Genomic DNA, 12129 nt, shown 5'->3' with positions numbered 1-12129 from the left:
CATAAAACATGAAACACTAAACTCAACAGAAAATATACACACTACGACATCAAGAAACAAAAGGATAAGACATTACAAATTTAAACAGTAAAGACTAAAACACTCAAGGGAAACAAGCAACACCAAAACAAAATAATATAAGAGAGGAAATGTAAGCTCTGTCACTAATTATAAAACTACACAAGACCAAATCATGACACCCATCCTACTTTCATCAAACACTGGGTCCAGCCCTCTGACAGCGACTCTGACACACACACACACTGAGAAGGAGGAAAGAAAGTGGAGAGAACTGGTGGGGCGACACGTTTCTTCAAAAGCACAACACATAAACTTGTGACTCGCAATTTTGTTTCTTAAACGTCATCGACCATTTCTAACGGTTAACGGCCGATATTTGTTGCCACAGCATGAAGGAGCACTGGGACGAGGTGGTGCTTATAGCGGGAATACACACATCTGAAATCAATGGCAGCAGTGTCACCTGTAGACTATATGTGTTCAGAGTGGTGAAGGTGATATCTGATAGAATCTTATTGTAGATTAGTCATGGAGATGAGGAAACTGGTTTTCATTAAACAACACTAAAGTGGTGTCATGATGTGCTTCAGGTCACCTGACTGACGTGGCTCGTCCTGGGATATGACTGTTGCACATGCACACATTGTAATTGCAATGGTACAATGATATATGGTTCAGCTCTAATGGATATAATGAAATGAGGTTTAAGAGCTTTAAGATTAAACTCGAGCCAAGATCTTCACTTAATTAATTAACTTATCTATTTTCCACCTTGAAAGGAAAGTAGTGTCTGGCACGCTAAGCCAAACAAAAGATTATTTTTTGTCTTTAGCTTGCTGTTTTGTTTTTGGGGGTCGCAGACTTCCTGTACCTCTTAAAGCTCTTCTACTTCCCCGTTGCTCTGCTGACTGTTCAGATCGTGTGTCCTGATAGAGGGTCGAGGTCCGCCGTGTGAATGTGTGTGTGATCCTGCTAAGTGAGAGTGTGGGGCATGTGTGAGGAGAGAGAGCGAGAGGGTGGATGGATGGAGGGAGTGATGCAGATAATAGGTGACTCTATCTGGAAGTGAGAGACGGAGAGGTGGGGAGGGAAGTGAGAGAGGATAGATGGATGGAGTGCAGCAGCGGGATGAGTGTAGATAATGGCTAGACATAATATCTGGGAGAGCGGGGAGGAGAGAGGGAGGAAGAGAGACAACAGGTAAAGTGAGGTAAAGCGAGCATGGATGGACAGAAGGTATGGAAGGACATGGGTAGAAGAAGAGAGCTGATAATGGGCTCAGGTATAATGTCTGGAAGCAGGAGAGACAGACAGAGGGGTAAGGATGGTGACTGCGTGCAGGACTGAAGCAATGAGTATAGATAATGGGCTCCATCTAATGTCTGGAGGGAAGAAAGGTGACAGAGATAAGAAAGAGGGATGAAGAGTTGAATGCGACTAGTAGAGGGATGGTGCTATCTTCATACCTGTGTGCTACGCTGCTTGATCACACACTGACAGTTTATGTGTGTTTTGTTAAGTGATGGGTGTGTGTGTGTGTGTGTGTGTGTGTGTGTGTGTACTCTGAGCACTTCACCCTCAGGCTTAATGATGTCTGCCGTATGAGTCAATAGCTCCTGTCAAACATGAAGTTCTGACGATTTCCAAACAATTTCTTGGCATGAGGTCTTGAAATTTCCCCCTGTGAACCTTCCAGCGGGAGACTTGCTGTTGTCAGACACCATCTCGCTGCTCAGAATACTTGGTTGGGTTCAGGCAAGTGTGTGTGCCGGGGTAGAGTACAAGGCGGATGAGACACATTAATTCAGACTTTCTCTGGGTTTATATCAGGGATGTGTGTGATTCATCGTCTTAAACATTACATGTTGTCACCCTTGCTTGTTGGCTCCAGAATTTGTGGGTTAAACAATTTATAAATTCATTAATGTAAAGGCCCTCGATGCCGGTTACATTTTGTTCTCTTAGCTGTACGCAGCCACCCACCACTAGTTGGGGCTGTGGCTGCAGTTATTGGGCCTGCTCTTCTCGTCCTTCTGTCTGGTAAGTAAAGCAGCACAGTTGTCAGTTGCATGTCATAGGAGCTGTGTGGTTTGGGAGTGTTTTGATCTAGATAAAAAAGAAAGTTGTATTGTTACCATATTCAGTACATGCATGTGCACATTGACCTGCAAGGGGGCCCGAAGGCTGGTGGTGCTAGCACTGCTAACGATAGCCACACTCTGCTTACCATTTTGACATTGAGCAATGCACAAAGAGCCACATTTCTCAGTGGCAGGCTAGAAGATTTTACCAATGTCTATTCATGCTACATAATCTGTGCTGACTTTTGACTGAGTGTTTTCGAACCTCAGACTAGTCGACCAGTCTAAATTTTAATTTCCATTTAATCAACAGTTAATATGTAGCAAGGAACATCCCTACTATATCACTGCGCAAGTATAAGAATGGTTCCTCAATTCAAACACAGATAAAAAAAAACACATTAAAGAAAACTGAGACAGTAAAGAATAAAAAGCAGAGAAACTCTGATCAACAAGATCGACGTCATCACACTACCTCTGCCATACTTACTCCTGATGAAATAACCTGCTGTGTTCTTAGTCCTAAACATTCTGCTTGAATTGGATTAAAGAAATGAGGCTCTCTCTGTTCACATACAGGATGCTCCCATCAGAGAACATGTCAAATCTTCATATTTTATGGGGTGTGTTGTATGTGTCAAAGTGTTCATGAGGGCTCAAAATGGAATAAAAACAGAATGGGACACGTCATTGTGTCATTACATGACACTTGGTTTTAAGAAATATTGAATGTGTGATGATTTTAAGTTGTTTAATCACAGATTCTTTTTGATTTAGCAAGCTAAACTAAAAAGTCAAGAAAACCACTAAATTAAATCCTAAAGGGTAAACTAAATTACATTTGAAAAACTTTACAAATGTTCTAATGAAGAACTTCAACAGTGATTAATCACTTGTTGTCATTTGCAGATAATCTTTTGTATTTACACAATCCGTACTAGCTTGCTTTGTTCATGTTTAGTTTTGGGCGGGACAATGCGTTTATGTGTCATCATTTTTTCTAATACTATGGACAAGTAACACAGACAAGTTCTCACAAAAGGGCACAATATTGAGGTGAAAGAGAAAGCTTCTGTTCTCACTATTTGACATTAGGGAAGCCCTGAGCTCTCAGTGGGAATGTACCCAAATGTCTGGGAATCCAAATTCAGGAAGGTTGGGTTTGAGAAACTGTGAATACTGTCGGTCAGTTGACGCTGTTAGCTGCGCATCTCTCCATCATCGTCATCCAGACTGATTCCTGCACATGTCCTGTACGTGACAAATAAACTGATTCCTGTGAGTGTACTCTGTGTGTAGTGCAGGTAATGGGCTTGATCTAATGTCTGCAGGAGAGGTAGAGGAGAGGGGGGCTGAGCGGAGAGGAGACAGGAAGAGATGGATGTGTTGATGGAGAGGACTGGAGGGATGAGTTTAAAATATGGTTAGATGTGATGTCTGGAGACAGAGAGGGGCAGAGTGCTGGAGAGAGGAATGCTGGAGCTGAGCATAAATGATGAGTTAGGTCTAATGTGAGGAGGAGAGGCGAGAGGACATGGGGGAGGAAAAAAGGGGGAGAGTGGATGGATGGAGGGACAGCGTATACGGGAGTGAGAGGAAGAAGGAGAGATGGATAGATGGAAAGTGGAGGGATGAGTATAGATAATGGTTGAACCTAATGTCTGGAGGGCAGACATCCATCTGACTGACCGAATTATAGTCGGGCTCACTTTCCGCAGACTAATTACTGGAACACAGGATTCACTCTCTGTCTTCTGCCCTCTGTGGCTTTTCTTTCCCTCTGTGTCGGTACTCGGGGTGATTTTGAGGGGTTATGAGAGGGGAGGAAAGCGCACATCTTTGCTCGGCTCGTACATCAGCCCACCTGCCCTCTTTTCTCCCCTTGTTAGCGCAGATCCTCGCATATACCCTCCAACCTCTAACAGATGGTTTTCTAAAGAAAATACACTCTGATACCTGCCCACCGCTGTGCTCATTTGCCTTATTTTTCTCATTCCCAGCTCTCTTTTGTCAGCCCTCTGTTTTTAGACCTAATCCAAAGAGGAGAAACAGCAATCTACCCGTCTGCCACTCTGCTTGTTAGTGCTGCATTGTTAAAGCTTACACCTCTTGTTCAGGAATATATTCAGGTAGTGAATAAGTCAGGAAACAAGCCACACGCTCAATGCAATATTTATCATGACCCCGTTGCATGTCCTTTAAGAAAACGTTGATTCAATTGGGCCGTCTTATGAGGAAAAAAGAGGCGTAGAAAACAACAAACCTGCTAGCTCTTGAGTTTAATAAATGTTAGGACTAGAATAAAGGAAATACGAACATACAGTAAAGTGCTTTTATAGGATGTAGTGTCACCAGAGCGCCTTCACTGAGCCTCGGCATAAATTCTACAAGTGTCTGGATCTTACAGGGAGCCAACAGCACAGCCACTTTACAAAAAACTTCTCTCCCTGTGTCTTGATCACAGGGGAAAAAAAACATGACTCTGGCACTGCTAAATCTCCTGCTGTGTTCAGTTTGATTGAGATACAGTCTCTGGGACTGCGACTGGATTCAGTTTACATCATTTCCAGGCTTATCAAAGCAATTTCCCTCCATTCCCTGCTGATGCAGCTATTATCCTCCTTGTAGATTGATCATATTCACTCGCTTTGAGAGAGCATTTAACATGTTGTTTGAGACATCCGCCGTAGCTTTAACCATGACACGCTAGACCGCTACCTGGGCTTTCTTGCACTGATTGTGTTATTTTGTTTTTATTTTGATAACTTTTAGCCAGTGAGGTACGGTTGTCAGGATACCAGAATTTTAAACCTCGATAGTAAAAATGAAATTATACTGGTACCTGTTTCCACACCATGGCATCCACAGTAGAAGTCCTACCCACCTCCAATTCATTTCTTATTTTTTCAATTGCCAAAAAATGCACTTCTACACATTGTCTGAATTGTACAAATATATTGGCAACGTTTTGGTACTGGATTGTTGCCAATGTATTTGTGCAAATATGACAGAGTGACCTCTGCCGTCACCTCCTCTGCTCTCAGTCTGTTTGTAAGAGACATCACGTAACTGTAGTAACTGTAAAGTACTCTAGAAACGTCGGTATTGACCAACCTGTGAATTTGATTGACCCACAGCAGCTCTCTCTCTCTCTCTCCCTCACGGCAGCTTTTGGTAAAAAATATGACTGAAGATCTGTAGTTTTTTTTAAACTTCTGTACTTTTTGATACTATCGATCATTAAATGTTTTATTGTGTTTATAATGACTTAGTAACTTCAACCCGAGCATTACTTTTTGTGAAAAACTGAATGGAACTACAACCAGTCATTTGCAGATATTAACCGATGTGGATCTAAGGTCTGTTTACTGTGAAACTGTTCGATACTACATTTTAGAAATCGATACGCTCTCTGTTATCTTATTGATCAGTAGGTATATGCTTTAAAAAACTCTTCAGATCTTCAGTCACATTTTTTAATCAAAAGCTGGCACGTGAAAGAGAGAGACAGCACTTTCTATATTTCACAGATACGTTCGCAACGTTTCAGTAATGAAATTTGCCTGTAATTTTTGTTTTTTAAAACAAAAAAAATGGCCCCGTTGTATTTTTGTTGTCATGGTGACAAAACATGTTGTCATGAATGGTTGGAAAACAAGGAGAGGTGGACCCAAGTGCAGAATAAACTAAAAGTATTTAATAATCAAAAAAGGCAAACAAAAACTTGCTATCAAAATCCAAAACGAAAAAACAAGGAGACACTAGCAGACTGACAACTAACATTCAACAAACGACAGATCAGGAGGGCGGCCTGGAGGCCGACCAGACGACAGGGGACCAGTGAGAGGCCGAGCCTCCCATGAAGACACGGTAGTGGGCGGAGTCAGCAGAACCGCCGATGAGGGCGCAGGAGTCGGCAGGACCTCCGACGAGGGTGCAGGAGTCAGCAGGACCTCCGATGAGGGTGCAGGAGTCAGCAGGATCTCCGACGAGCGCGCAGGAGTCAGCAGGATCTCCGACGAGCGCGCAGGAGTCAGCAGGGCCTCTGACGAGGGAACAGGAGTCACCAGGACCTCAAACGAGAGTGCAGGAGTCGTCAGGATCTCATACGAGAGTACAGGAGTTGCCAGGACCTCAGACGACGGCTCAGGAATCGGCAGGGCCTCTGACGAGGGCGCAGGAGTCAGCAGGGCCTCTGACGAAGACACAGAAGTGGGCAGGACCTCCAACGAGGAAACAGGAGTTGGCTTCGCTTCCCACAGAGAAACGGGAGTGGGCGGGGCCTCCCAAGGAGACACGAGAGTGGGCAGAACCTCCAACCAGGAAACAGGAGTGGGCAGAACCTCCCACAGAGACACAGGAGTCATAGGAGTGGGCAGGGCCTCCCACAGAGACAGGGGAGTGGGCAGAACCTCCCGCGCAGACACAGGAGTCAGACGGCGCTCTGCCGGAACAGGGGGCAGACAGCGCTCTGCTGGAACAGGAATATGGAGCAGACAGCGCCCTGTCATACCTAAAATCCTTACTGACATGGAACAACAAAAGGTCACTGTCACTGCTAATCATCAGAGACAACACCACTCTATGAACTCACTGATCGATTTCAGCTAATCATTTTAGCAATCAATCACACTCCTTAGGGATCTCAGAAGGTCTCTGTGTACCTTCTGTGTCTCTGTTTGTTGTTCCCGGCTGCTCTTAAATTATCCATTGCATAACCAGACAAATGATGAAATTTTAAGGACTCTAGGACGAGATGTCTCATGGCCGGCACGCACCTGTTTGTGAGTGTACCTGCTGTATGTGTGTGTGTGTGTGTGTGTGTGTGTGTGTGTGTGTGTGTGTGTGTGTGTGTGTGTGTGTGTGTGTGTGTGTGTTTGTGTGTGTGTGTGTGTGTGTGTGCTGTTTATGGGCTGCTGTAGAGAGGCTGCTATAATGATAAAGTAAATACAAAGGGCAATGTGGGTGTGTGTCAGTGCAGACTGTGGATATGTGGATCAGAATGCATAAAGGAAGATTGTTACTTGTGTGTGCTGCAGACATTGAGCCCTTTGTCAGAAATCAATAGGCACCCCGTGTCTTTTGTCGGCCTGAGCTGACTTCAGGATTAAAGGTTCAATAAAGAATATAAGCTTAGATAAACAAAAAAGACACTGTAAAAATAATAATGTGTGTGTGTGTTTGTGCCTGGTTTGTGTGGGTCTGTGAACATATCAAAGATCTGCCTCCTATGGTTTGCATGCTGTTTTGTTTTCAGTACATGAATCGTTGCTCCAATTAAGGTCTACCCCACTACCTGTGTGTGTGTGTGTGTGTGTGTGTGTGTGTGTGTGTGTGTGTGTGTGTGTGTGTGTGTGTGTCTGTGAGTGTGTGTGTGTGTGTGTCTGTGAGTGTGTGTGTGTGTGTGTGTTTGTGTGTGTGTTAAAGAGAGGGAGACAGATAATTAAATCTACCTACATGCCTCTCTACCTGTGGCTCTCTCTCAGTATATCTGAGCGAATGACACTCATATTAACACACTGGTGCATGTGTGTGTGTGTGTGTGTGTGTGTGTGTGTGTGTGTGCTTGTGTGCTTGTGAGTTAGTGTGTGTGTGTGTGTATGTTTGTATGTGTTAGGTGAAAAAACAAGAGACTTTTTAATTGGAGGTTGGCCCTTTTAGTTTAAAAGAAAAACAATATAATTTGATTTGGAATGTTTCACCTGCTGCATTCACACATCAGCTCACCATGGGTTCACACAGACTTCATATGGACAATGTTGGGTATATTTATGTTTTTCTCTTTATTCCTGCGTGATCTCTTAGTTCTCCTGTGATGTGTGTACAGCGGATAATGACTGCGCTCTGCTGCGCTCACCTTCCAGAAACTAATCCAGTGGGGCAGGGCGTGTGCCGTCCGACGGAGTAAAACTGTGACGCTGATGGGCCGCTGCGCGCATGGAGTATGTGGGGATTGGGCATAAGCAACGCTTGAATCGGCCTGTGCTTACAGTTCAGAGTTAACCTACTTTTACCTTTTACCTTTTATCCTGTCCGCACGAGATATTAACTTGTGTGCACAACATATTTTTTCTTTACTTTCTGGGACTTCAGGGGCTCCGTAGAAAAAAATGCTAGGGCTAATTTAAAAAGCAGAGTTTGGTCTGACTTATAATGTTTTTTTTAAACTCTTAACACTGTCTACAACTTCAGCATACCTAGAATTATCCCTTTTTTTCATCAAGCTCAAAAACTGCCACCATATCCGAAACTTTTCCCTCATAAATGATTGCTCATATAATAAGTGAGTGTACCTGTAAAGTCTTTTAAATTGTTATCAATGATGTGCAGACAGCGGACAGAGCCATCTGAGAGGGAAAATAGTCTAGACGAGAACTTTCCCATAAACCTTTAAGATAAACTCATGGCCTGTTGTGGTGTTGATTCGTGACTTTTATGGCTGTTTCTTAATATCTTAAAGTCTGGCCATACTTTAGTTATGAAAATAGGATTAAAATCACTTCAGTAGAATTGTATTTGTATAGTCAGGAGGAAGGTCTTAATTATATCTTGAAACTGAGATGTGTCATGAACCAGAAAAAAATGCACTCTTTTAAATATCTGACCTGGGATGAGAGTCCATTAAACCATAGAATAGGTGTTAAAATAACCGTTCAGGATACATTACTATTGAATATATCATCTCAGCCTCTGAAATGATCCCAGGTCAAATCCTGTCTTTCTGTTGTTTTATAACATTTAGTTGTTTCATTTGTTTGCAAGGCTACAATCAATGTTACTTCTTTACTTAAATGCCTGACTTTCAGGTTTCTATATCAAGTTTACAATTTTATACTTTTTCAATTACAGTCACAGTCACATCTTTCCTTTAATTGATGAAGAAGGTTTTCTACAAAAATGTGTGATTGTCAATTTAACACTGAGTCTAAAAGACTAGGTAATGACCCTTTATTTGAACGTTTTTTTATATCATTAGATGCATGGTTGTCTTCCTTAACCAGACACAACAAAGCTCCCCCATTAAAGCTGCATGTGCATGCTGTGCTGGCTGCTGGTTAACATTTAATTCAAGCACAGAGTGAGCAAATTCTGAGCATTGTACCCCACAAGTAGACCCTAGTAGTTTAAAGCAAACTGTTATCTTGGAGCAGAAAACACAACAACTTCTGGGTGACTGGAGACAAAATCAGGGAAAGTCTGCTCATACTGAGCTCCTTTTAAAATATTGATGTCTGAATCATAGTTTTAGCAGCAGGTTATTCTCAGAGTAACAACAGTGTATCTCGATGTGAACAAGCCAATATGTCTTGAGATCTACTGTGCCATCATTCTGGCCCACACACTGTTTAATACTGAAGACTGCTTTTAACAAGAAATAAGAAAGTTGCATTCTTTATAATTGCGTTATTAAAACTGTTTATTGATATACATCGACAGTGTACCGTAAAATCTGTTGTATATGACGCACTGTTTATACATATTTTGTCATCTAAAAAGCTGGCTGTGTCCCATACACTGGTGTCTCCAATATAATAGTATAAAATACTGACACATGCACCGTTATTAACGCATTGCAGCTGCCACTATCACCCGCTGCGCATGACCTGACGCAATTTGGAATTAGGTCCGATTAATCGATGTAAATAAAGTTGCCACTTTGCTGTACAAAGTGTGCTAGGATACATATCCACATGGACCAGGCTGGTGGCGCCACTTTTTAACAGTTTTTGTACCTCCTTAGGGCATAATCATGCATTTATAGAAAACATTGGTATACTGGAAGGAAGAATGTGCAATATTTTACACATTTATACAGCAGAAATCAATAATATCCTCTGTCTACAATAAGTGAGAAGCATGAGTCCCTCCAGCTGTGTTGTTATCGGGCCGTGTTTACATCATGTTTACATTGACGGGACGGCCTTGATTATAAAGCTGTTATTAGTCAAGGACTAGAGAAAAGAAAAATAACATACTCACTGCTTATTTGGATGTCATGCAAGTGTCTTTAGATCACGGTCATTCTGTCAATTTACATGCAATATGAAACTACGAGTAAACCCAAGTATGCTAACATTAGCCTGCTAACACAACAATGCAGGCCAGAGGCGATTGCAGCTCCAGAAAAGGACAATTTTGTCCACCGTTTACGCTTAATGGTGCTTAAGTGTGGTGCGTTCTAATTCAAATGTGAGTAGTGCGGGGTTGGAAGTGTGTGGCGCTGGAGGAGAGCAGAGGCTTCAGTATAGCAGAGTTGTCTCAAGACAGCAGTTTGCTTTGGTTAAATGCTGGTGCTCAAGGGCGACATCTACTGCCAGAAATGCCAGTTTGACTGAAACGACTCCTCATTCAGATACAACAAGTGACCAGCAGAGGTCGGCAGTACGACTCGCAGGCTGTGGGTACATATACTTTACAACTATCAGCGTTGGCTGAGAGCTAATTTACTGTTCTGGTAGCTAGCAGGATTGTAAACGCCACATTGTGAAAACAGATGATACTACAAAAGCTACACAACTGCAAAGAAAGTGCAGGCTGTGGACACCATGGGAGACAATTTAAAGCTTTCTTCTCTCTTGGAGAGCTCCATAAACAGACTGCACCTTATATAGCGATGTGATTTACATTCCAGATTTTACCGTCATTATATAATTGTATCAGCATAAAACGTATATTGTGTTGTTGTATTCCGAAGGATGTATTATTCTCAATAAATGAACTCTGTTTAACTGTTGTTAGGGTTCACCCGAATAATCTCACATAAAAATCACAAATGAAGCCAGCAATAATCCAGTTGTTCTATTTAGTTCATGAAAGAGTATCTCTGTATCTAAGAGCGCTTTAGGCAACACACCCTTTTTTTAATCCATTATCATAATGATGTTAAGATGCACAACACGGACAATTTAAGGTCAACATGTTCCTAGATAAAGATCCATCCATACCTTTGGTCTGGTTTCTGTGTGTTCATGCATGTGACTGTGTGTGTGTGTGTGTGTGTGTGTGTTTGAGGAACAAGGCAGACAAAAGGTGTAGGAAAACAAAGAACTTTATCTCTTCACTGTCAGATTTGGGTCTGTACTAGTGGTGCTAGCAGAGCTTGGCAGTCATAGCACTGCATCAAAGGCCAACACTTTCAGGTTAGCTCTCCCCTTTATTATTGTAGCCCTGAGCAATGGACACACACTAGACTAACACACACACCCACACATACACCCACACACAAGTAAATCCTCCAACCTTGTACCTACATTCCTAAAGGTACACACACACATACACAGACACACACATACAGGTGAGTTATCATTGCTTTGCCCTCAAGAGCACCATCAGTCAAAATGTAATTCAGTCACAACTTGATATACTGGTATGTGTGCATGTGTGTATGTTTGTGTGTAAACTACATATGTGTATGTGTGTGTTGCGTGTGTGGATGGGTGGGTGTGTGATATAATGGCAGGCCAAAGGGGGCAAAGAGAAATAGTGGAAGTCAAAACTCAAAGGTATTCTTTAGCTTTTATTATCACGATATTGCCAAGGGCAGAGAGAGAGAGGAAGAAAGAGGGAGAGAGAGAGTGAAGGAGAGGCAAAGATTGATGGAAAGAAAAGACGGATAAGCAGTGAACAACCGAGAAAGAAGAGGGGGAAGAGACAGTAATCTCTTCTTACCTTTGGGCTTGTAAAGTACTGCTCTTTGGCCAAGAGTTCTGCGTGTGTGCAGGGAGCTTAATATACCTGTGTTGTTTTTGTTTTTATCGGACGCATCCTCTCTGACTGAATCAGCCGTCTGCACCTTGATTTTTTTATAAACTTTGTTTGTTACTTGTGTTTAAAAAAAACTCAGATTTCTTCATGACAAATAAGAAACCCGCTTTTCAACAAAAAACTGAGAGAGGGCATCAGTTTTTCCAGCTCACACGGAGCGAGAGATTTCCATCTTTCTTGGTGTGGCAGATGGTGAAGCGATAGAAATTCTGATGCTTCCCCGCACCACAGCTCTGCTATGATTCCCCAAACACAGACTGAG

The 12129-nt window shown here is 42.5% G+C and overlaps 2 protein-coding genes across 2 annotated transcripts in view; one reads left to right on the top strand and one right to left on the bottom strand.

Annotated features, from left to right (window-relative positions):
* Nucleotides 1–12129, top strand: part of LOC132977394 (CUB and sushi domain-containing protein 1-like) — a 455723-nt gene that overhangs the window by 50090 nt on the left and 393504 nt on the right. The gene's annotated exons all lie outside the window — the stretch shown is intronic.
* On the bottom strand, nt 5093–6613 carry LOC132978652 (foot protein 1 variant 1-like). The gene is made up of 2 exons (XM_061043903.1): nt 6253–6613; nt 5093–6036 (listed from the first exon to the last, which is right to left on the bottom strand). Exons 1-2 carry the CDS (start codon nt 6611–6613, stop codon nt 5879–5881), a joined length of 519 nt encoding a protein of 172 aa, XP_060899886.1. The 3' UTR covers nt 5093–5878.

This window comes from Labrus mixtus, chromosome 1 (genome assembly GCF_963584025.1).
Source record: "Labrus mixtus chromosome 1, fLabMix1.1, whole genome shotgun sequence".
Taxonomy (NCBI): domain Eukaryota; kingdom Metazoa; phylum Chordata; class Actinopteri; order Labriformes; family Labridae; genus Labrus; species Labrus mixtus.
The sequence above is the reverse complement of the archived record's forward strand: the minus strand, read 5'-3'. Positions and strand labels throughout refer to the sequence as shown.